At 34.0% G+C, this 24,687-nt stretch overlaps 1 protein-coding gene and 1 long non-coding RNA gene across 2 annotated transcripts in view; both read left to right on the top strand.

The window, feature by feature from the left end:
• Window positions 1-15,373, top strand: part of LOC138709986 (hydrocephalus-inducing protein-like) — a 135,803-nt gene extending 120,430 nt beyond the window's left edge. The window contains exons 36-42 of the mRNA XM_069840666.1: window positions 1,427-1,596; window positions 6,100-6,235; window positions 7,407-7,549; window positions 10,590-10,734; window positions 12,862-13,176; window positions 13,888-14,115; window positions 15,236-15,373. Of these exons, the coding sequence (XP_069696767.1) occupies window positions 1,427-1,596; window positions 6,100-6,235; window positions 7,407-7,549; window positions 10,590-10,734; window positions 12,862-13,176; window positions 13,888-14,115; window positions 15,236-15,373 (1,275 nt within the window). The remainder of the gene's footprint in view (window positions 1-1,426; window positions 1,597-6,099; window positions 6,236-7,406; window positions 7,550-10,589; window positions 10,735-12,861; window positions 13,177-13,887; window positions 14,116-15,235) is intronic.
• Window positions 15,374-16,831: 1,458 nt separating this feature from the next.
• Window positions 16,832-22,267, top strand: LOC138710963 (uncharacterized). The gene is made up of 4 exons (XR_011335329.1): window positions 16,832-17,049; window positions 17,869-18,014; window positions 19,357-19,537; window positions 21,533-22,267. It is a non-coding gene; the product is annotated as an uncharacterized lncRNA (long non-coding RNA).
• The last annotated feature ends 2,420 nt before the right edge of the window (window positions 22,268-24,687 follow it).

Here is a 24,687-nt window from a genome sequence, read left to right on the forward strand (position 1 = left end):
ATTTGTTCTAGTTACCGTTGCTTTAGAAAGTACCTTCTTCATAGGGTACCGGATGTTTACGTGACCCGCTGATGACTGTAGAATTGTTGTTTTGATTTTCGAATGATGTTAATGGACTAAACGTTCCAGAATGGATTAAACCTATACCACACCACACATTGGACAGTTTTGGGCTCATGTTCGGTGCCCGTGGCACGATCCCACGAGAAACTATAAATCAACTTAAACAATTTAAAATTTATGATGCAACGATTGATGCCATAGGATCTCATGTGTTAAAATCATCCTTAGCTATAATTAGTAATCATTTGTACCCAACAAACTTTTATTGTAAATGATTTCCTATGTTTTCGTATCATTAATCTTAATGTTTTCTTTTTTCCTTTCAAATTGTCGCACAATTGGTTTTAATGATTATTCTTTATGAATTGATTAGTAGGCCGATCTATTCGAACCCTTATTTAGAGCGGCTTTTTTTATTAAAAAATCATGATAGATATTTTAAAATAAGCTGTCTATGTTAAGTTCATTATTTCTTAGTATTTTATGTATTCAACTTCCATTGCCGGATTTCTATAGATAATATTTTCCATTTTTTTTTTTTTCATTCTACGTCATTTACTGTCGCAGTTTGAAATTGTCTAACTTCTAAACCTGTTGATTTCTTGCAGTAATTCCCATTATTAGGTTTTTGTTTTTAATATTACATGTTCACTATAAAAAGTGCATAGAAAATATTGTTTTACTGCAAAATAGGCCTATCTTATTTTTCTTCATCTTCTATTTCTCTCTCTCTCTCTCTCTTCTCTTTTTCTCTCTGATATGTCGCTGTCTGGCCATACACTGTTATGATGTCGTAAATCATTAATTTGTTCGTAAAACTTGTTTTCTTTATAAACATTTGATTTTACAATGTTATTATAATAGTGAAGGAACCTTATGATAAAGGATATTTGATGTTGTTGTTTTCTAATGCCAGGCGTTTGACAATAAAGTCATTTGACCTCTTGCACTCCAATATTTTTCAAAGATAGTATCACAGTCTAGTATATACAGTCGCGAAGCTCAATACGTAGTAAATATGCAAACATTAGATAGTTGCTCACCATAGGATCGCTAATATCGCCTCATTACAGGCAATGCAAAATAGTACCGTCACAGTCTATTATTTCTAGCACCCTCAAAACTCAAGCTTCGTGACTGTATATACTAGACTGTGATATTATCATGGTCAGCCACTGAAGCACAGATGTGTAGTTACTAATGAACAGTGATGTGTAAGATATTGAATTATAGACGACCGATGAAATGAAATTCTATTTCGTTCACCACTAATGCCATTTGCATTCAACAGAGTTTGAAACACGATATCATTATTAACATTTCGATTGTATGCAATATTAAGATAGTGTTATTTATTTGACAGATATGCATGCAGATTAATGACATCATTGAACCTTTATGTGTCATCGCAGGAAGTTGCTTTGGATCTGAATTTTGTTTGGACAGACCAAACTTATCATTTGGTCCAGTTGTCCAAGATTGTACTGCTATCCTTAAGATCTCGCTTATAAATCTTGGAGATATTGGCTCGAGGTGAAATACGCTATAATATGCTACTACATTACATTTTTTTTTTATCTTCCTGTTCAAACAGAGTGGAAGTGGTATACTCGTAATTGTGCTTATTTTAATTGTTTATATTATCGCCGCGCTCTCATGGTTAACATTCGGCAGGTCTTTGAAATTTAATTGCATTATTGTTTTCAATTTCTTATGTCGCCGCTCCAATCACTCGCCTCAATTTCAATATTGCAACCAATAAGCTGCTTCCATTATTAAATGACACCTACTTGTCTAATCCACGTGGACTAAAACCGAGGTTGCAATATCTTGTTTTTTTATTGGGTTATTTTACGACGCTGTATCAACATCTACAGTAGGTTATTTAGCGTCTGAATGATATGAAGGTGATAATGCCGGTGAAATGAGTCCGAGGTCCAGCACCGAAAGTTACCCAGCATTTGCTCGTATTGGGTTGACGGAAAACCCCGGAAAAAACCTCAACCAGGTAACTTGCCTCGACCGGGATTCGAACCCGGGCCACTTGGTTTCGCAGCCAGACGCACTGACCGGCAATGTCTTGTGCTGAGGACGAACATTAAGGTATGTGATTAAAAATTATTATTAAAGAGTTATTATTAAGAGTTAAGAATGTCAACGTACTCGTATATGAAGTAATGATAATAATAATAATAATAATAATAATAATAATAATAATAATAATAATAATAATAATAATAATAGCCATTTAACAATATAGCAAACCAGTGCTTATTCTTGTCGAGGAAGTAGACGTGACAACGTGACGCTTAGAGTGAAATCTACAGAGCAACAATCGGTCGGCAAAATTATGTTTTAAAAGCACACCGCACGTTATTGTACGATGCCGACATGTTGAAGTAGCCACGTTCAATTAGTAGGCTAGCGGTGTCAAAGAGGACGGAAGCTTTGTAGTTTCAATAATTTTAATTATGTCGCTGTCCATTGTCGTCATCAAGTCTTTTGAAGGCCGCTCCAATACTTCAAGCGGAGAGTATAAACCAGAGTTGCGAAATTTAGCAGTGTGTCTTGTTCTAGTTCACAGTGAAAATTAATTATATTACAGTTCAGTGTATAATAAAAATGTGGAGGCTGTGGGAAGCGAGTGAAGTGTCGGAACCGATACCCATGAACGTCAATAACGACGATGGTAATAATAATAATAATAATAATAATAATAATAATAATAATAATAATAATAATAATAATAATATATCAGAGTTAAATAACAATTCAAATTCAAAAGCTAGACCAAAATTATTTAAGCAGTATCAAATGTTTGTGTGCAATGCTCACACGTATGTTCTGAAAAACAATTTAGATCAAGGAAAAATTTCGGAGACATCTAAAATTCTTAAATTAAATAGAAATACTGTAAGTAAAATTGTAAAAAAGGGACCTAAGACACCTAAAAAGCGTGGACACAAGGTCACAAAATTTAATAAAGTAGATGGTTTTACGAGTGATTACATTCGCCGTGAAATATATAAGTTAGTTCTTACAATAAGGGCCAATCCTTAACAATAAAATAATTATTACAAAAAGTCAAACTTTCCGGTTTTCCTTATGGAGAAACATTTAATTATTTCTTTAAATAATTAATTTAAAATAAATAATCCAAATAATATAAATAATCTTCAAATTAACTCATGCTTTGAGCAATTAAGCCTAGCCCATATCCATGTTATATTAATATATAGCAGCAACAAACAAAACGTGACAACGTCGCATTTTCATTTTATTATCGGTGCATGCAATAAAGACCTACAAATCTTAAAAGGAATGCCGCTGCCTAATAATTAAACGAGGCAACTTTAACCATGAGAGCGCGGCGATAATACCTTGGGTAGAATACAAATGAAAATGCAAATATTTTGATGGGACATGAATACTTAAAAATTGTTTTTGCCTTAAATGTTTAAGCCTGTTTTACTCTGTATGCATTATTCGTACTATTGTAATTTGTACTGAGATAATTAAGTACATCAATTAGGAATGATTTGTTCCTTTGCAGTTTTGCAATACAATTGATGATTTTCGTGCAAATTACAGTAGAACCTCTATTATCCGTGGTAATGAAGGGGGTGGAGTGAACGGTTAATCGAAAAAATCGGATAATCCGTACAATATAAAGTTTTCATAAATTAAATGGATAATACAGTTTCGTAATTTCCTCATTGGTCTTGTGTTTTTAACACGCTAGGTAGTGGATCAGAAGTTCACTAATTTAAGTTTGGTTTTCAACAACGGATTTTTAATGGTCAAGGAAACTTCTTATGATGGCTGTCTGTGAAAAGATAGGAATAGTTCAGGTCTCAAGTTGTAGATTCACATACTTCATACACTTGATATTTGTTTTTCGTTAAATCGTGCACAGTTGTAATTCTTATTTCGTATTCTGATCCGAGATGAACAACAGTTTTTCTTTTCTCAAAGCACTGAATTTACTTGCACTTTTTTTTTCTTTTGACACCTGTGGAAAACATATTGCATAGAAGTTAGGCCCCTCGAAGAGCAGACCATATTGTATAAGGGTTGTTGTTTAGTCAACTGTCAGAAGACAGGTCTGAAGTTCACAAGTGATACCAAGAAGACACCACTTATGAGGCCAGGAGATAATGGGGTAGGGTGGTCAGTTCCTTTCCTCCTCCATTGCATACATCGTCGACTAGCTACATATTACACTAATCAGACTTCAGACGCATACAATAGTAATATGCGTTACAAGAGCGATATGTTGAAGTTTTCATGTTCGAGGAAAAGTTTGAAAAAGCGAAACGTAGTTGAGCTTTTTTAATTTCCGAGAATTGAAAGAAAACATACCGCTCGTGTATCGTACATTATTTTGTGCGAAGATCGTTTATTACATACCTGAAAGACGAATTTCTAATTAGTTGCAATGAAATCTCCATCTTAGTTTCTGTTCAATGACGGCAAATTTGCAAAACAAAAATATCTATCTTCAACATTGTTGCTTTAAAATGTTTTCTGTGTTTACTATACTCCAGCAGGCCGTGATATACGTCTGTCTTTTTTTTCCCCCCAGTCTATAAATGCGAACTTAAAACAAACAGTAAGGTTATGTAATGATTTATTTTTCATTTTAATATTTTAACAATAGTATTGATATAACATATTGCAGTAATAACATCGGCATCTGGAATCTTGTTGATTTTTTCACGGCTTCCTTAATGTTACTTGCATCACGAATGCAGTAACTTTAGAGGAGTTGTAGAGTTTACTTAATTTTTGCAAATATTTAAAAACAATAATTAACAGTGCAATTAAGGTGAAATTGCAGTGGTAAGTTTCCAATTTATAATTATTACTATATTGAACGTCTCTAAAAATAATATGTTAAAAGCCTAAAGCAGTAAAATCAATATGTTAGTTAAGCGGTAAGAAGAGGGAAATTGTTATGTGTGTTAGGTTGGGAATACTGAATGTGGAATTTTAGACTTACCGCGGATTGGTTTTGTGCGGAAACCAAGCAAATACGCACGATCTCGCACAAAAAAAAATTGTTTTATCTTGCACTTGCTTTTAGTTTTGTAATAAACGATCTTCGCACAAAATAATGTACGATACACGAGCGGTATGTTTTCTTTCAATTCTCGGAAATTAAAAAAGCTCAACTACGTTTCGCTTTTTCAAACTTTTCCTCGAACATGAAAACTTCAACATACCGCTCTTGTAACGCATATTACTATTGTGTATTAAATATGTAAATTGTAGAAATTGTATTTAAATAACAGTATATCTTTGGGTAAAAATTATAAAGTTTGTAATGTAAGGGTTTAATTGATTAGACTACTTGTATGTACTTTGTCTGTGAACTATAATATAATAAATATATAATATATTATGTGTATTTAATTTAATTTTATTTTATTTTTTGCGTCATAAGCATTGCTTCATGTCATTTAACATGTTCACATCTGCGAGAGTAACGTGGTAGTCGTTTGTTTACATTCCAGTCAGCTGGTTAGTTCATTGCTACTGAAGACGGCGTTGAGACGGGTGAGTGTGACTGTGCAGTTTGTTTACATCCCAATCAGCTACTGATGGGGTTGAGAGGGGTGTGTTTGTCTGTGCACTGTTGCCATCTTGCAGAGATTTTTGGCCTACTTATCTCAGTAACGATGTATTTAGTCACAAAATATTATTTGCATTTCTTTTTTATTCTACCCAAGGAATACGCTATTCAAATTTGCACAATTATACCTCTTGCACCCTCTATATTATAATGCATTTGGTGGATGTTTGAAGACAGTTTTATTAGATTAAATCTATGGAATGGCATGCTTAGTATGGCAATATTTTTTGTGGAACTCTAGCGTTAAAACGTGAACGAATTTTATAGTTCTGCATAATAAATAACGAATTAATTTTTCACATATAAATTTCTTGCATTATACGAGTAGAATATTTAAAATCAGATATTGCTTAAAATAAAAGTTGTGCAATTCAAAGCATTCGATCTATTTCCATGTCTAGATTCGTGTGGGATTGCGCCGCTATGGGCGAAAACTTCAGTTTGACTCCAGCTACGGGATATTGTCCTCCAAGTTCATCTGTTTGTTTCAATGTGGAATTTCATCCCAACAAACTAAATGAGCATATTTCGTGTGAGGTGCGTAATTTTTTATATACATCTTATATCTTAAAAACACTTGCACAGTAATAAAATTAATTTTAATAAATCTTACATAATCTAGTGAAAACTCGATTTAGCAAATATGTTAAACTGAAGAAATAATGATGATTTTTAATTATTATTTAGTCTATTAAAGGCCTACATATCTTCTTTTAAAAAAAAGTCCTTGTGTAGGGCATGTATTGCCCTATTTTGACCATGCCGACATTTTGACTGACTTTTCCAGCGACAATAAAACGAAACTTCAACGTGCTCATACTTTATGTGTACGTTTTGTAAGCAATGTTCGCAAATATGATCATATTACCCCATCCCTGGAAGCAATAGGTTGGCTTAAACTAGATAAGAAAAGAAATTTACATTCATTTTTTCTTCTCTTTGAAATGTTAAACTCTTCTATTCCTTCGTACCTGTCGTCTCGCTTCACTTATCTTTCTTCCCATCATAATCTGAACACACGCTCTCGCCATGAAACAATACTAACAATACCATCCCATCCTCATACTCATCCTCTTTCACAATAGCCCTGCCAAGACTCTGGAAATCGCTACCTGCTAGCATCAGGAAATGTCGTAATAAAATTGAATTCAAACGAGAACTTACTATGCACTTGGCCAGTAATTGAGACTCGTTCAGACTCGTTCGTTTGTAAATAGTTCTCTTATTCTATCACAAAATATTTCAATATCCGCTAATTTATCACTATACAATTTTATTATTCTAGGTTTAATTTATACTTCAGTAAACAGTTTAGCACAAACATAATATTGCATCCGTATTTTTCGCAAATATTTTACTTAAAATCTGATGAATCATTTGTAATTGCCCTGTATATCACTTAGGTGTAGGTTGTGTAGTTTCTAATATATAAGCATTAACCACGGCGTGTTGAAAAGTGCCGCATGTCGTGTTCATACTGCCATCCATACTGAAAGAATAGACCTATTTCAGAACTTCAATATTCATGTTATCTATTCCTGTAGCTTTCCTATTATTGTAGTGCTTATTCCTCTTTTGTAATTAGGCCTATTCCTTGAGCCTCATAGTTTATATGAACCATATCTTCTTTTGGAGCATTAATGGATGATACTGAAAAGTAATAAACTAATTGATTATGTTCTTTTTTATACGATTTTGATTATTGTAGGTTTCATGTGAACTTGAGAACTTCAGACCATTGATTCTTTTTTTGACTGGTAGCTGTGTTTCATTACCACTTGCAAGAGGCACAATTTACTTTATTACACCAGTTAGGCAAGAGGAGATGAAAAATATTTCAATCAGTAACAAGTAAGAAAATAAATTATATTAGTCGGTTAAAGTGGAGTACCGTACCGCGTGTTTCAAAATGAATATCGAAGTTTTAAGGTTTTGTAGTATTTATTACATTTAACGTACAATTATAAATAATACATGAAATGAAAGAGCAACTCAAACAGTTTTGTACGCGCATGCACTGTTTCCTCTGTCTGCCGTTAGAAAGCGCGTTGAACGAGTGAGAGTCTTTCACGCGTAGCCCCAAGAAATCTGTTCGGGAGGCTAGTCGTGAATTAGCAATTCCAGCGACGTCTGTGTGGACAATTTTAAGGAGACGCATATGAAAGTACGCGATTAGTTCAAACGACGTTGTACCCGACCGCTGGATTGGCCGAGCTTGTTTCGCGTGGCCTCCACGTTCACCAGATCTTACGCCATCGATTTTTACCTTTGGGGATTCATAAAGGATCGTGTGTATGTACCTCCGCTACCAGCTGACCTACCAGACTTAAGACAGAGGACTGAAGCAGTTGTTGCAACAATTACTCCAGACACACTGATCAAGGTTAGGGAAGAACTCGCTTATCGACTCGATGTGTGCCGTGTGACGAATGGTGCTTACATTGAGCACTTGTAGCAAAACTGTTTGAGTTGCTCTTTCATTTGGTGTATTATTTATAATTGTACGTTAAATGTAATAAATACTACAAAGCCTTAAAACCCCGATATTAATTTTGAAACACCAAGTATATTCCTCAGTTTAATGCCGAAAGATGCTATTTCTTTAGAAGTGTAAGCATTTTGTTATTAGCGACGTTCAACAATATCATGGAGAATATTTCTAGAACCTTTTGGTTCAACTTTTGCCAAACTACTTTGAAATTGTATATGTAGGTACTTACTTTAGTGGTACTTAATAAATGTAAGTTAGAACATAGACAAAAAATATATATATCGCCGTTCCGGAGGAACAACGACGTAAGTGCAACATTAGCTTAACTTAGAATGTTTTTGAGAAGCAAAAAACAAAATCTTATTTATAAATAATCGTTTTAAAGACTGAAGAAAATAAATTCTTATGACAATCGAAATAAAGCAAAATATTATGGGTTTATGGTTACTTTTAGTTAGTACTAGTCAGATAGGGTTTGTTTAATATTCACCCCAATTTTATACTTGCGCCATTGTTTTTCCGGAACATCGATATAATTATAGTCTATACTTTGTTCCATAATGTCTGATAGGAGATGTAAACATTGTCGGCAGAGGTGGAGAGAAGTATAATTCCTATTCAACCAATGGCAGAGGTCTCATTCCACGTTTGTCTTGAAGTTGGGCGGTCTGAAGCGTTCTACACCTGCCCAACTTCAAGACAAGCGTGGACAGAGACCTCTGCCATTGGTTGAATAGCAATTATACTTCTCTCCTCCTCTGCAAGCAATGTTTACATCTCCATTCAGACATTATGGAACGAAGTATAAATGTGGATATAATATAGGGTGTTCTGAAAAAAGTTTACAATATTTAGAGAAGAGGTAGTATTCATCAAGACAAGAAATAAAATTCCTATAAACATGGGTCCTAAAATTAATATTGTAAATTTTTATTACTGAACAACAATGCAATTTTATTATCTCAACAATAACTCTTCACTCTCTACAATTTAACTTCACTCCCGTCAACAATGGGATTTGCTCTCCGCACAGCAACACAGCGTTCGTTATTGCACTCCACAAACGACAATGACAATTTACTTGGACTATTACGAACAACAATGAACTGTTAATCTTAACTAATATTCACAAAGCACTGTTTACAACACAGAACTGTCAGTTCTCAGTTCACAGCTCGTTTGTCTTGGCTAGTTCTTCTAGCTCAGTCACTCGTGTTCACAGAATCTCGAACCCCAGACCTTCAGAGACGATCCGCTGCACTTCGAACTCAGGTCCCCCAACTGCGGTCCACTGCACTCGAACTCCGGGCTTCAGGCTCCACAGTTACGGACACAACTCAAGTCGCGCTCTGGTCTCGAAGCTGGCTTCACTGTTCTCCACTGACTTTAACAACACTGCCTTACTGACTGACTGACTGAATAAACTGCTCAAGTTCACTCGCGTTTCTTCTTTTATAACTAAACCATAGTTACGAGAAATTTCTACGGGTGTCCAGAGATAGCTCTCTCGAATTATCTGGATATCTCCACTTCTCTGCCGCAGTCGCTCTTTCTCCTTTCTCCCCACAGCACATGCCCCAGGAAGCAGATGCGCGCGCAACCTGCCCGTCAGGATGACCGACTTAGCCCTTCCTTCTCACGTGGCTGTCACAATATATTCTGAGAAATGAGCAAATGTTTACCATTACTGTAAAAACAGCATATCTTCCACTGTGAGCTCCTTTGAAAGAAACAAATGAGAACACAAAATGCAACCATCTCCCAGGATCTCTTCTATGAAGTCCTTGACAGCCACAATTGGATCCACTGTGCATGTTTTTGGTCGAAATCCGAATTGATTTTTGTTCAACAAATCATTCGAGTTCAAATAATTTCGAGGGAAAAATTGTTCCGGGGCCGGGTATGGAACCCGATACCTTTGGTTAAATGTACCAAAAAAAACATTCATCATTGACGTCACATTGGATCGTACTTGTCTGGCTTTTTTGGGCGTGGAGATGAAAGACTCTTCCGTTGCGAAGATGGTTGATTCATAAATCCACATTTCATCGCCTGTAATAATCTTCTCCACAAACCACGAGTCATTTTGAAGCTGTTCTTTAAGATCTGTGCAGGCAATCACACGGCTTTCGTTTTGGTCATTTGAAAGGAGGCGATGCACGAACTTTGCGACAATTCTACTCACAGTCGAAGTATTGTGTTGTTTTTATAGAGTCATTCCAAAATCTTTTTGATCACGCCTCGTATAACCGATCGTCAGAATTTCAGTGAAACGAGTGCGATTTATTTCTACTACATGACTACATTATTAAAATAACTCATAGTGCAATTATTTGTCTTTATAGATTATTACTGTAGTGAGTATGAATATTAGGTATTCTACGCTCAGTTATATTTTAGGTCTGCTGAAACATGGGATCTGATTCCACAAGTAAAAGGCGATTTCTTCTCTGGCCCTGCAATATTGACTGTTCTTCCACATACAACAGAACAGTATACAGTAACCTACTCGCCATTAATAATGACTAAGGAGAGCAATCATTCAGTAAGTAATGTAATTTACGCACATAAATAAAACATTTGACTATAATAAAAAGAATAAAGGTAAACACTTTTGTTTTTCTTAGAATCTGGCACATTACACTACGTGTTGCTCTGTCAGCTTCAGATACATTATATTTTTTATTTTCTATTGCAGTTAGTGTCTCAGTGAAACGTACAGCAGAGTTCGTATAGGTCAGTTTCTGTCAGATGCGTTTCCAATTCGCTGTGGGCTAAAGCAAGGAGATGCACTATCACGTTTACTTTTTAACTTTGCTCTAGAGTATGCCATTAGGAAAGTTCAGGATAACAGAGAGGGTTTGGAATTGAACGGGTTACATCAGCTGCTTGTCTATGCGGATGACGTGAATATGTTAGGAGAAAATCCACAAACGATTAGGGAAAACACGGGAATTTTACTGGAAGCAAGTAAAGAGATAGGTTTGGAAGTAAATCCCGAAAAGACAAACTATATGATTATGTCTCGTGACCAGAATATTGTACGAAATGGAAATATAAAAATTGAAAATTTATCTTTTGAAGAGGTGGAGAAGTTCAAATATCTTGGAGCAACAAGAACAAATATAAATGATATTCGGGAGGAAATTAAACACAGAATAAATATGGGAAATGCCTGTTATTATTCGGTTGAGAAACTTTTATCATCCAGTCTGCTGTCAAAAAATGTGAAAGTTATAATTTATAAAACAGTTATATTACCGGTTGTTCTTTATAGTTGTGAAAATTGGAGTCTTACTTTGAGAGAGGAACATAGGATAAGGGTGTTTGAGAATAAGGTGCTTAGGAAAATATTTGGGGCTAAGAGGGATGAAGTTACAGGAGAATTGAGAAAGTTACACAACACAGAACTGCACGCATTGTATTCTTCACCTGACATAATTAGGAACATTAAATCCAGACGTTTGAGATGGACAGGGCATGTAGCACGTATGGGCGAATCCAGAAATGCATATAGAGTGTTAGTTGGGAGGCCGCAGGGAAAAAGACCTTTGGGAAGGCCGAGACGTAGATGGGAGGATAATATTAAAATGGATTTGAGGGAGGTGGGATAGAGAATGGATTAATCTTGCTCAGGATAGGGACCAATGGCGGGCTTATGTGAGGGCGGCAATGAACCTCCGGGTTCCTTAAAAGCCAGTAAGTAAGTAAGTAAGTAAGGAAGTATTGCAGTTAGTGTATTTTTTTCACTTGCAAAATGGTCAGTCTTCCTTAAGCTACGTTACGCGGTCGAACATCTGTACCAGCAGATGGAGGAGCATTCCTCCGAAACATATATGGTTTTTAACCGATTTTATTAATTTTATTCAATCATTAAAAAGTGTTCATATAACTGTATTAAAAAAACTTCTATTGTATATAATTATGCTTGTATTATTTTGTATTGTTCATGTTCTAACAAACCTACATCTATGATGTTTTAATGCATTTTTTATAACATTCTGATTTAAATTCTAGATTCTGAAATGTTGTTCCTCTACAGAAAATGCGTAACCTAAAGTATATTAGAGTTGGAAACAAGCGTACGTATGCAGAAGTTACATGTTGAAAAGTAGTAGTGAGTGAGTGACCACAACTTTGTTTGTGTCCGTTAGTTAATGTTATACTGGGTGCTATTTTATTTCCTATTTTTATTTGTGCTTCTGTATTACAGTAAATTTACTTTATCAGATATATCCATTTTTCCTTCACATTCATTCGTGTCTTTGTTGGCCACAACCTAGATCTGGGAATACTGTCGTAGGCTTTTTCTAAATCTATGAAAGTCGTGTGTAGGCCTACGATATCTATTTTTTTTTTTTTTTTTTTTTTTTTTTTTTTTTTTTTTTTTTCTATTACTTGTCTTACACAATGTATATTATCTAAAGACGATCTTCCACGACTAAATCTACTCTCTTCTTCACTTAATTTTGTTACTGACAATAGTTCCGGTATTAAAATTTGTTATTCTTGATAAAATTGTACTAAATTGCTCTCCCAAACATTCAAGCAAGCAATTTTTCTCACAAAAACTTGAAACCAAGGATTGATATGTTTAAACTATTAAATATCTGAAATTGTAGTAGATGGAGATTAAAATAAGGTATGCACTGTACCGTGTTTCTGTTTATAGGGATCTGTTTTCTTTAATTTACCTGATGGCCAAGCTCTGTTGTATGAATTGGTTGGAGAAACTGAGGCCCCACGTTCCAATGGGAAGATTGTACTGGAGATTCCCTGTAAAACCACACACACAGAGCTCATTCCAGTCAAGAACTGGCTCCAAGTGCCACAACGATTCAAAGTTATCACAGAACTTAAGAAATCAGAAAAGTATGATCCTGTATACAAAATTGCAGGAAATGAGTTCATCTGCGTTCCAGCAAACAGTGAAAGTGACTACATATTCAGCTTTCACTCCTATAGGGAGTCTAATTTGTTATTTAAGGTCTGTAAATATTTATTAATTACTTATATTATAGATTCTGTAAAATACACGGTCTCAAGACAGTCTACTGTAAACGAGCGTCTTCTCTTTCATATAATTCCAACAACTTTTATGTGCTTACTTAATTCTTCTGTAGTTCTTAAGAAAAATGAAGTAATTAAGAATGCAGATGACAAATAAACCTTACAAATGTCCTAAGCATGCAAATGTTTAAATATAATAGATTAGCTTCCTATAATTCCAACGTCTCTTATATGCTTACTTCTTCTGTAGTCCTTAAGAAAAGTGAAGTATCGATAGTTAAGAATGAAGATGATTAAAATATCCTTACAAATATCTTAAGCATGCAAATGTTTAATTATAACTAGATTAGCTTCCTATAATTCCAACTTCTCCTATTTGCTTAATTCTTCTGTAGTCCTTAAGAAAAGTGAAGTAGTTAAGAATGTAGATGATAGAAAACCTTACAAATGTCTTACGCATACAAATGTTTAAATATAACTAGATTAGCTTCCTATAATTCCAACGTATCTTATTTGCTTACTTCTTCTATAGGCCCTAAGAAAAGTGAAGTAGTTAAGAATGCAGATGCCCCTTTCCAATCCAATCAATGTTACACGAATGTCATAATTTCTTGTGCACGTTCGATTCAATGTTATGAAATAACATGTCAAAAAATAATATATAGGCCTAATACATTATTATTTTCAGGTGACCTTTGTTAATGAAGAAGAAGAATATCAGTTTTATGATATGTCTATCAAAGTAGTGAAATGTGCAACTCTTGACACAATCACAATGAAAACATGTGTTCGAATACCAGTTTTTTACAACTTAAAACTTGAAAATCCTTTGCAGAAGACTGTAAACTTCACCCTTTCATGTTTCTCATCAGAAATAAAGTTTCAGACACCTTGTAGTGTCTCTGCTAATTCGACGGTAAGAAATATAACTTTTTTTCTTCCTCCCTCTACCTCTCTGTTGCCCTCCTGCCACTCTCTCTTTTCTTAGTTTATCTTTATATAATAAGGGGAATACGATATTTTAGCTATAATTATTGTTTCTGAAGGAAGGGCAATTAAAGTAAATAGCACAATTACTTATTTTATATATCTCAGATTTAAGCCCCCCATCGAAGCACCACATAAAAAAGAAAAGAAACTCTGTTGAAGCTCTGCAACATTATAACAGTGACTTACTTCGAGTAATACTGTACACAACCTGTTTATAATAATGGAAACTCTCCCGATAACTACATATACTCCTGAAAGGTCATTTTCATCACTAATTGTGAGAAATCGTAGGTACATTAACGTTCAAATATATCTGAACCTACTAATCGATAGTGATCGATAATTTGTTGGTGTAAGTGTGGCTCGATAATTTGTTGGTGTAAGTGTGGCTTCTTTAGTTATTACTTCTATGAATAGATGGCGAAGATAATAATCAGTGTTACCAATAGTACATAAAAATCTGCATTATACTGAAGAATTCAATTTTTCATATCACTCTACTGATTGTAACTCGACACTGCATTTTTCTGGAAACTGCTGATTTAGTCAATTATGAGAATAATTTATGCTTAATCTACATAATCATTTTTCCTGACACTTTTTAACCATCCAATAATGGTACCACCTATTAAGAACTAGCGGAACTGTTACAATGTTTGTCAATTTGTATATCTTTGGTTCTGACCTATCCCGTGGTTAAAAAGTTCACTTACACGATCGTAAAATCGTAGGTCAGATAACTTTGAACGTCAGTGTACCTTAGGAACAGCATAGGGGAGGAGCTGTCATGTACTGACTGGTTGTCATGTACAAGTTGGAACCACCGATTCTGGCGAATGACCTTGCTGACAGTGCCAGTTGACGAGCTATTTGTTGTCCTTCATGAATGAGTTGGAGATAACGTTTTCCTTCGCTAGTATCATTGTTATGAAACATACAAATGGACCACAGTACAATCCGAGTGGATAATTTGTAGCGTTCCGCAAGCGACTTTCATTCGCAATGATTTTACAATACGTCTCTCAGTACGTGTAATATTTGTTTAGTTTTTGAAGGTGACTCTCCAGAGTCCAATAGAATACTCGGGCGTGCATGTTTACTCTTATGTCCTACCCATTCCAGCTGCAACAGAGATAACAACCGATCTTGCAGCGGTGAGTAACTCGCACTCGAGTTCACATTAACAAAATCCATCTGCCTAAATCGCTGGCGCCCACTTATATAAACATGCATGAGAAAGGTTCTGTGAATGGAAATGAAGTGTTCAAGGAACTAGCTAAGAAACGCAGTAGGTTGAAGTACACTGTGTCCGGCTTAATAGTATAATAAAAGAGAAATGATCGTCGTTCATTTCGTCGCACTTGTTTTTTATTTAAGCACATCAATATTTTTTCGTTTCATTGTATGGCAACACTGTAATGAAAATTTAAATTTGTGCTCATCTCTTCTCGATATTCCATACTCCTCGTTTTAAATGTATATTTCGTCATCATCGTCCTTGCAGGTATTAGGCCTAGTGGCCTGTTACGGTCTCCGTCCATCTTTTTTATTTATATGTATATTTATATATTATATATTGTTCATATTGATTTAAAATTGTTTTTTGCGTTTTTGTCCATTTCGCCTTTTTTTAGCTCTCCTTCCCATTTCCTACTCATTTCCTTGATGTATGAAAAATTAGAAAAAAAAAATAGTGAAAATACTGAGATAAAACAAGTACCACATTTTATGAAATGATTGACCTTAAACAATTTTTTTAATCTTCTGATTTTGTTGATAGCGCCCTTTTTACAAATATTAGTCTATCAGTACAACGATTTAATGTTTTTTTGTAGGCCTATATTTTACAAAGTGAATTATTATTTTTATGAATTATTGTTATGTTTATATTGGGATTTTAAATTTAAATATCTCATAGTGTCTCCCCAATTCATGTAAATTTGTTCTTAATTTATAGACTTAATAATTTGTTTCTAACATAGAACATGAACATTGTACCTACACCGATTTCACATTTCTGATAATCCTACTTGTCTGTGGTGTAATAATCATGATGAAGATCTGGAACACATTCTTCTATACTGTCCATCCATAAACCACAAAAGAAGTAAATTAAAATCATCAGTACCAGTTGCAGAAGACACAGCCCTGTAGTATATATTGACTACACCCCAACTCTGGCTACTAGTAACAGGCATCTATAATGAACACCGATCAAAATACCCTCATTTCTCGTGAAAAACAACTGAATAGACTACAGTGGTCTATAGTGGATTTTATGTTGTCAGCAAACAGCTGGATACACTAAGAAGATTGATCGATTGATTGATCGATCGATCGATCGATCGATCGATCGATTGATTGATTGATTGATTGATTGATTGATTGATTGATTGATTGATTGATTGATTGATTGATTGATTGATTGATTGAATTACGAGTAGATGAAAAAGCACTCACTTTATGAAAATTATTTCATACTTGTTTCTTTATCTTACTAAAAGATAATAAATTACACTGGTTAAAGTGTTATAGCATAACTGCATAATATTCTTGAGTTTAGAAATAAATTTTTTAAATCATTATTATCAATTTAATTTCAATTTCAAATAACTTTACTTGTATACTTTTTCAGACAAATGTGAAACTTGAATATTTACCATTACATCCGGGTGAAAGTACTTGTCGATTAGATGTAAATTGTCCGGATCTTGGCTTATTTCCTTACAAAATGAATCTTGCGGCAACACCAGCTCTCCATGAGAAGCCAGTAAATTTAATTACATCTCTTGGATCACAATGCAGAACTGAAATTAGTTTTCAGAATCCACTAAAAACTAAAGCAGAATTTACGTGTACAGTAAGTATATAATAAAAATAATATATAAAATTTATTATAAAACAATCTGCCAAATTTACAGGTTACCAAAATGACAGAGTAACACTATATACAATATTAATGGTAATAAAGACTAACAATTTGAAGTTAATATAAAGTGATATTTAGAAAATACAACAAAAGTAAAGGTAAATTCCAATTCAAATAAAATTCAAATTTCCCCTATAAACTCTAGCACAAATGATTTTCAATATGTGCAAAAACCCCATAATTACGATAAAAATAATTTTCCTAATTTTGGTATCAGGTTAGTCAGAGACGTTTCCATGCTTCAACAAAATGACGTGGTATAATTGCGCCTGCGTCCATCAAATCAAACACCTCTATCTCAGTTACTTTATATTGATTTTAATTTTATAATAAGATAATATTGGTATATAGCTGTTTTACGATGTTTACTTCCTCAGGCTGGCCTTTAGTGACCGGGCGTGGACTGTCGCTTACAATTCCTGTCTAGACATTGGAAAAATGCACACCCGAAAATTAGCTTCACGTATGGTTCTACATTTGTCATTTTATATACCGCGGTACTTTCCATACTTTCAAAAAAGATAAAAGAACATGCACAGAGACCTATACCAGGAATGGAAAACTGATAATACTATATTTTGCACTGACGTGTACTTTGGGATGGGGTTGCGACAAGAGTGGGAGTTGGGCGAAAATACGCATGCGCGGCCAAAGTCTTCCTACATGGCTTGGATTATAATAAGTTTCAATAATATTATATTTAATGACTTAATATTTTTGCAAACTGATAAAATACTTTCTTAATCTCAGGTGGATAATGAAGATTTCTCTGTTGAAAAATCAACTACTGTCGCAGGTAATCGGATGGGAAATATCTATGTCGTATATGAACCATCCAGTTTACAGGAAGTGAAAGGCTTTCTTACCATTAGTTCATCAACTGCAGGAACGTTTGTGTAAGTACTATTTGTCACTTATATGTAGGGGAGAGTCGGGTACTATCGGACACCGGGTAGTATCGGACAGTGCGTTTCTTTCATCTACCACCATATGGTATTACCTGAATGACATGGTTACGTTTCTCTATGCGACATCACAGAAACGTAACCATGTCAATCAGGTACTATCATCGTGTGGTAGATGAAAGAAACTCACTGTCCGATATTACCCGATGTCCGATACTACCCGACTCTCCCCTACTCTAAAGATAGAACAAAAAGGTAGGCTAACTTACTCATCTCTTCCATACGATAATACAATACATAATAACGAAATCATAACAAAGCAAAGAAAAATATTTATTTATATATCATTTTCCGTAGTTAGAAAGATTACTTACATACATGATTTTAAAACTAGTTAATTATGATAACGAGAAGCCTACACATAGTTCTAATACATTTACAATTCTTCAACTTCTAGACTCGTGGCTTTCAATTTCAATACTGTTTTCTTAGTGGCTTATTTAAATATTTACCGCCCCTATGTTCTAGTAACACTCCACCTCACTTTACAACATGCAAACAACTATAATATTGTGAGATTAAACTGTGATGATATTTTACATTAATTGACTAGTTTCAAAGTGGTGTTGGTCATCTTCTGAATTCTAGTCTAAAATATCCTCATATGTCAAATATGTGTTCGTAATGTTTTTGTTTAGTCATCTGTCCGAAGACAGGTCTGAACCTCACAACTGATACCAACATCGCACCACTTATGAGGCAACTAGGCCAGGAGATAATAGGGTAGGGTGTTCGTTATGAAGATACTGAATAAAATTGTTTTTTTTTTTTCGCTCTGCTATAAAATTGTATTCTTTACCTACGAGGTTGTTGTTCAATATTGTTAAAAAATGAATTACTTTCAGGTTTATTTCCGCATAGGCCTAGTAGGAGAAATAATCGACACCAAGAAATCGTAATATCACCAGTCCTTTGTTTTAAATTTATTTTTCGAGAATTTATTATATCGCAAAGAACTGCTGTTGCTGTTCTTAATGTTTCTGTTGTACAGAGAGAATCCTCAATCACCAAATTACGCTAACTCTAGATAATCGCGCAGCTAATACAGTGTATTTAAACAATCGATAAAAAAAGAAGCACAAGAAAGGTTAGAGAATTCAAAGCTTAATTTTTTACTCTTGTGGAAATGTTTTGTGATTTTACTTGAAGTAGGTAATATTTGCACATATTGCATTAAATATGTAAAATTATCAAAACTCGTTATTTATATGCTTCGAAATCAATATTTTTATATATTCCAATTATATTTTAATAAACCAATAATTTCTTACAGGTTCCCGTTAATAGGGACATGTACCATACCAAAACCTCAAGGTCCATTTGTTATTAAATCTGGATCGAGTATAACTATTCCTTTCAAGAATCCTTTTAGGGAAACTAAGATATTCTCCTTATATGTAAATGTTCCTACGTTTGTAATCAAGAACAAGTCAGAGACCATAAAATCTCTTACGGTGAGTACCGGTAACAAAGACATGTTACACACAACAAATTAAGATAATTTATGTCTAGTATTGTAACGTAAGACACGACATTATGTGTTATGTATTTTATTCGCCTTTATTGGCACAGGAAAAAATTCAGTCCCAGACTGATATAGACCCTTTTGTACTACCAACAAATATAGGCTACAACTTCGCAAATGAACAGAGTGAACAATAATTCACGCATATGCAAGCCACCATGCAATTTACCATTGCAAATTATGTCCAATTATTGTTTCCAAAAATTGTGCCCGGGCCCTAATTTCCGAGAAAAATTGAGTTCAAATCACACAATCTGTCAACGCTGGATAAACGACAGCATGATTGTTTCCGAGCTCTTGGTTTGATATACTGTTTCCTTTAATTTTTCTAAGCCAAAATGTTCTAAGTGAAATTTATTCAATGTAATCTTAACACTGGTAAAATTAATTTTTAGCAGCATTATGTGATGTTATTTCATAATCTAACAAAAGCTTTGAACTTATTAACTGCTTTCCAATAATTGGAGACATAATTTCTTCAGGAAGCACAAAAATGTTGTTTTGAGTATGGGTATTAGTATTTGGCAAAAAAATAAGTAATCAAAGAAAAATTGAAAGCATTAACACATCATGAATGTTGGTGTACATTTGATAGAAATGGTTGGGAGCATAATCAAATATACTGTTAGCCAAAACAATGAAGCATTCACGAGAAAAGTTCGATTTGTTTTACATTATATTATTAAGAAAATTTTACTGTTGCTATCCACACACGAAAACTGTTATCCAATGTGTGTAACTACATTTTCGGCAGAAACTTCTTATAAGGCTTCATCGATGGAAGAAGGAACAGAAGGAGCATTTTAAAAAGTTTCCTATAAACTGCCTGCCTGAGCGGATCATTTTTTTTTTAAATCTCAAAAGTATTATTTTCTTTAATTTCGGCTCTAATCAAACTTAGGGGCTTTACATACAAATCACTTCTTGCCTTTCTCTTCAATGCTGTATGAATTTTGTTATTTTTTAATGTTTTGACGGTCATGATAACCTGTTCCATCAACTTTTAAAAGTTTACATTTTTCAGGTCTGTTCCACTGTAAACTTCCATGTCTTGTCTCTTTTTTACTTTTGATCGTTCCATGTTTATAAAATCTCAACTCGTTAAAATACACACACTGATGTAAAACTCTGAAAGGACATTTGTTCATAAAACATTAACACTTTAACATACACACTTATTTTAATCTCTAAAAGAGTATTTGTTTAAAATTAATTCCTAAAATGTTTTGGCCTATATTGTAGCCACGATAATTCCCTAACCACTATACATAAAAGAAAATTCACTATTATACACTACTATTAAGACTAAGGAAAGGCACTCTTTGCCTACCGTAAGACTACAGTAACATACATTGTACAGCATTGCCAAACCAAGGATGTTGAATTGTGAACGTGCCTACATTAAAAGAAGTGCGGTGAAATGAAACCTATGTCCTAAGGGTAAAATTCTACGAAATGAGCTAGAGCGAGAAAAATTTATATTTCATATTTTCGCATTACAATAAGCAATACCTGGTTTGAAAGATACCTACGTTAAAGAAGGTTTTATTTTTTACGGTACTGACATGTCGTGATAACGCATTGTGCATATAGCATGTGCATAGATGCGTTGTTGCCAAGAAAGCATATGGCTGCATTTGTGGCTATGTGAACTGAGCAGCAAATGGATTTCCATTTGCTTTAGTTGAGGATCTACAAGTCTTATGAGAAGTTCTGTTTCATTCAAACTGTAATTATAAAGTAATGGCACATTAAAGTTTTGTTGCAGTATGTATAATAGTTATTTTTTTTATTTAAAAAAACCAGAGCCAAATTCTAAATGCGCCACTCAATTTATATACAGTATTACTGGTATGTCAGATTTTGACACTACCTCACAAGTTAGCTATATGTATAATTTATTGTAGCCTACAACTGTTTTCAGGAACATGGTATTCAAATTTCCTTTCCGAATATGAAGAATTTGAAGAGCGCAGACGTAGACACATCTGTCCAAATGGCAGGGAAGCTTGTAATCTCTTGCAATGATTCTATGTTCTCTAATATTTTTTGGATATACTACTTGAAAGGTGTAACAGAATGAAATAATTCGATTATTTTTATAATATTTGTCATTGGAATTTTGTGTTTGGTAATATTATTGTAGCACAATCTCTCAGCCTGAATTTTGTTTCTGCAGATTTTGAACTACAAAATAAATTAAAAGAAATTATAAGTTTTAAGCATTATCTCATTTATGAAAATAGTTTTAAAAGTACTGAGTTAAGTCTTCCGCTAAAGACTTCGTAAATGTACAAATAATATCACTATTGCACATTGTAAAGCGATAGTATTAACTATCCAGTACAGTGTTAAGTACAAATAACTAGTATATACAATGCGTGGCGTATCTCACTGCCTCACTATTCATAAAACTGTGGTAAAACATTTCACTTGGGCCAGAACTGGTGCCGACGCGTGCAGTTTCTCGGTTTCACTTCTTAGTATCAATTGTCTCTGAAATTGGACACTATCTAAAGTTGACTTTGGACTGGCATTTCTCGATTCTCAAGATACAACTTCTTCACAGAAAATATGTCAATACAGCCGCAAAACCACGAAGTTTTAAGTCATGCAGTATCTTCTGGCGTTTAAACTCTTGTAGCTGTTGGCACAATGTAACCTTGTTACTGCATAATTTTGTTACAATATCAATTATATTTTATATGAACTGTTACCTATTAATGGACTTCTTCAATTGTGAAAAGCTGTTACCTCATCATATGACCATATTAAATTCCTGAAAGAAATGAAGCCCTAGTTTGAATCTAGTCAATTTCATTATTCAAATAACAGAAATATCACAACAGAATAAAATGTCTCAAAGATTTGTTTTTTTATTGGGTTATTTTACGACGCTGTATCAACATCTAGGTTATTTAGCGTCTGAATGAAATGAAGGTGATAATGCCGGTGAAATGAGTCCGGGGTCCAGCACCGAAAGTTATCCAGCATTTACTCATATTGGGTTGAGGGAAAACCCCGGAAAAAACCTCAACCAGGTAACAACCGACCGGGATTCGAACCCGGGCCACCTGGTTTCGCGGCCAGACGCGCTGACCGTTACTCCACAGGTGTGGACTCAAAGATTTGTTAATGAACATAATTGCCTTTAAAATGTTTGTAAATGAATTGATTAGGGGAAATTAGGAAACTCAATCGGGATGGTCCTGAAATTCATATCTCATTCCTGAAACAAAAAGGACACCATTCCTCCAATCCATCACCAAATCAATTTATTTCAGAATTTTGCAGTGTTGCTGTTAGTAAACGTTAATGCAACCACTTGAAACTAGTGGTAAGAGTAAGTCTGTTTAGGAGCCAGATTATATTAGTTAAATAACAAAGTCTGCTATCCCAAGACCAACTGCTTCAAATTTATTCCTTTGTGATATGACTTAGCGAGACCCTCACCTTCCCAATTTTGAAACTTCAAGACATTTTTGGGGAACCAATAGAATGACGTATATTTTCTTTTTTGTCTAATGTCCTTACAAAAGTATTCTCAGTAAACCATTGTGACACGTGTATAACATTTCTTGTTGACGACAGTTATCTTCCTAGACTTGTAAATGTTGGCACAATGTAACCTTGTCACTGCATAATTTTGTTAGAATATGAATTATATTTTATATGAACTGTTACCTATTAATGGACTTGTTCAATTGTGAAGATTCGTTAAAAGATTTAAAGAAACAGGCTCAGTGAACAATCGAAAATCAAACAGAAAACGAAGTATTCTTACAGAAGAAAAATTAGATGAGATTGGTGAAAGAATGGGGGCCATATTCAACAACGACTGTGAGCAAGGTAATTCCAAATTATTGAACGTTTATTGTTAATACTGTTACATATTGTAGAAGTGCTGGAGAAATGGTTACGTGCTTGCCAGAAACCAGACTAGCAGTGGCCTACAAGTCACCTGCCATTTTCTCGCATCACATCATAATGTCTCTATATGTACCAGTTATGATCTCGACTTGGATTGTCAGCTATGCGCCATGCTTGATTTTCTTGAAATTTACGTCTATCTAAAAGGTTATTTTTTTTATGATTTTAACTAACTTGGATTCATTATGAACAACGTGCACTGACGAAAATATTTTGCACATATTAGACAAATGTGCACTAGTTCAGAGTATCATTCACAAATCTTAAAAACCTATGACACAGAAATCTGTGGCTACAATTCTCTAGAATTTATTATGGAGCAGGACTTAGGAATTTTTGAGAAAGGTATATTGTATTGTTGGAGGTCTTAAAGTAATATATGTAACAGAACAATATTATAATACACTTTTAATGTCTTAAAATGAAAATCTATGTGAAATATCGGAAACTTATTTTGATGTCACGACATTTAGTTCCCATAATTCTTATTCAATGGTACCGTAACAAATTTTCTTTAGAACAGATTTGTTTCGTGTACATATTGTACTTTCAGGTAGGGTAAGTAAATTACAATACAGTACAAGATGTGACGCATTGCGCATATTAGGGGCAAACACGCAATTGAGATTGAGTTTGCCCCTAATATTTGCAGCACCTCGTATCATAATACCCTGAACTGAAAATGGTCACATTTGTAAGCATAAATTATTGATCACATTAGTATTTGCAATAATATCTAATCATCACAGGTTAACATTTTATTAATATCTCTGTATAATCACTTTTACAAATGTTTCTAAAGACTGGAGGACATTTGTCTATTGTTGGTGAACTACTTTCATCCAAATCAGTTGGCAGGCCTAATCTTATAATTACTAGAAATTAACTACATTTTCATAAATATTTATTTACCAGAACTTTCTCAAATCAGAGTCTGCCATTAGACAAAGCATAGGAAACAAAAGAAAGAACAAATACACAATGAAAGAGAAAAGAATAAGAAAATGACAAACAATTAAACAAACAAACAAACAATGAAAGTTAACAGAGTAGGAAATAAATAACAAAGAGTTACAAGATACATTTAATTGTGATTTATATGACATTCTTGTTCTCAAATGTTACAATGTCTGCTTTATTTTACAAGAT

Source organism: Periplaneta americana, chromosome 12 (assembly GCF_040183065.1).
Source record: "Periplaneta americana isolate PAMFEO1 chromosome 12, P.americana_PAMFEO1_priV1, whole genome shotgun sequence".
Taxonomy (NCBI): domain Eukaryota; kingdom Metazoa; phylum Arthropoda; class Insecta; order Blattodea; family Blattidae; genus Periplaneta; species Periplaneta americana.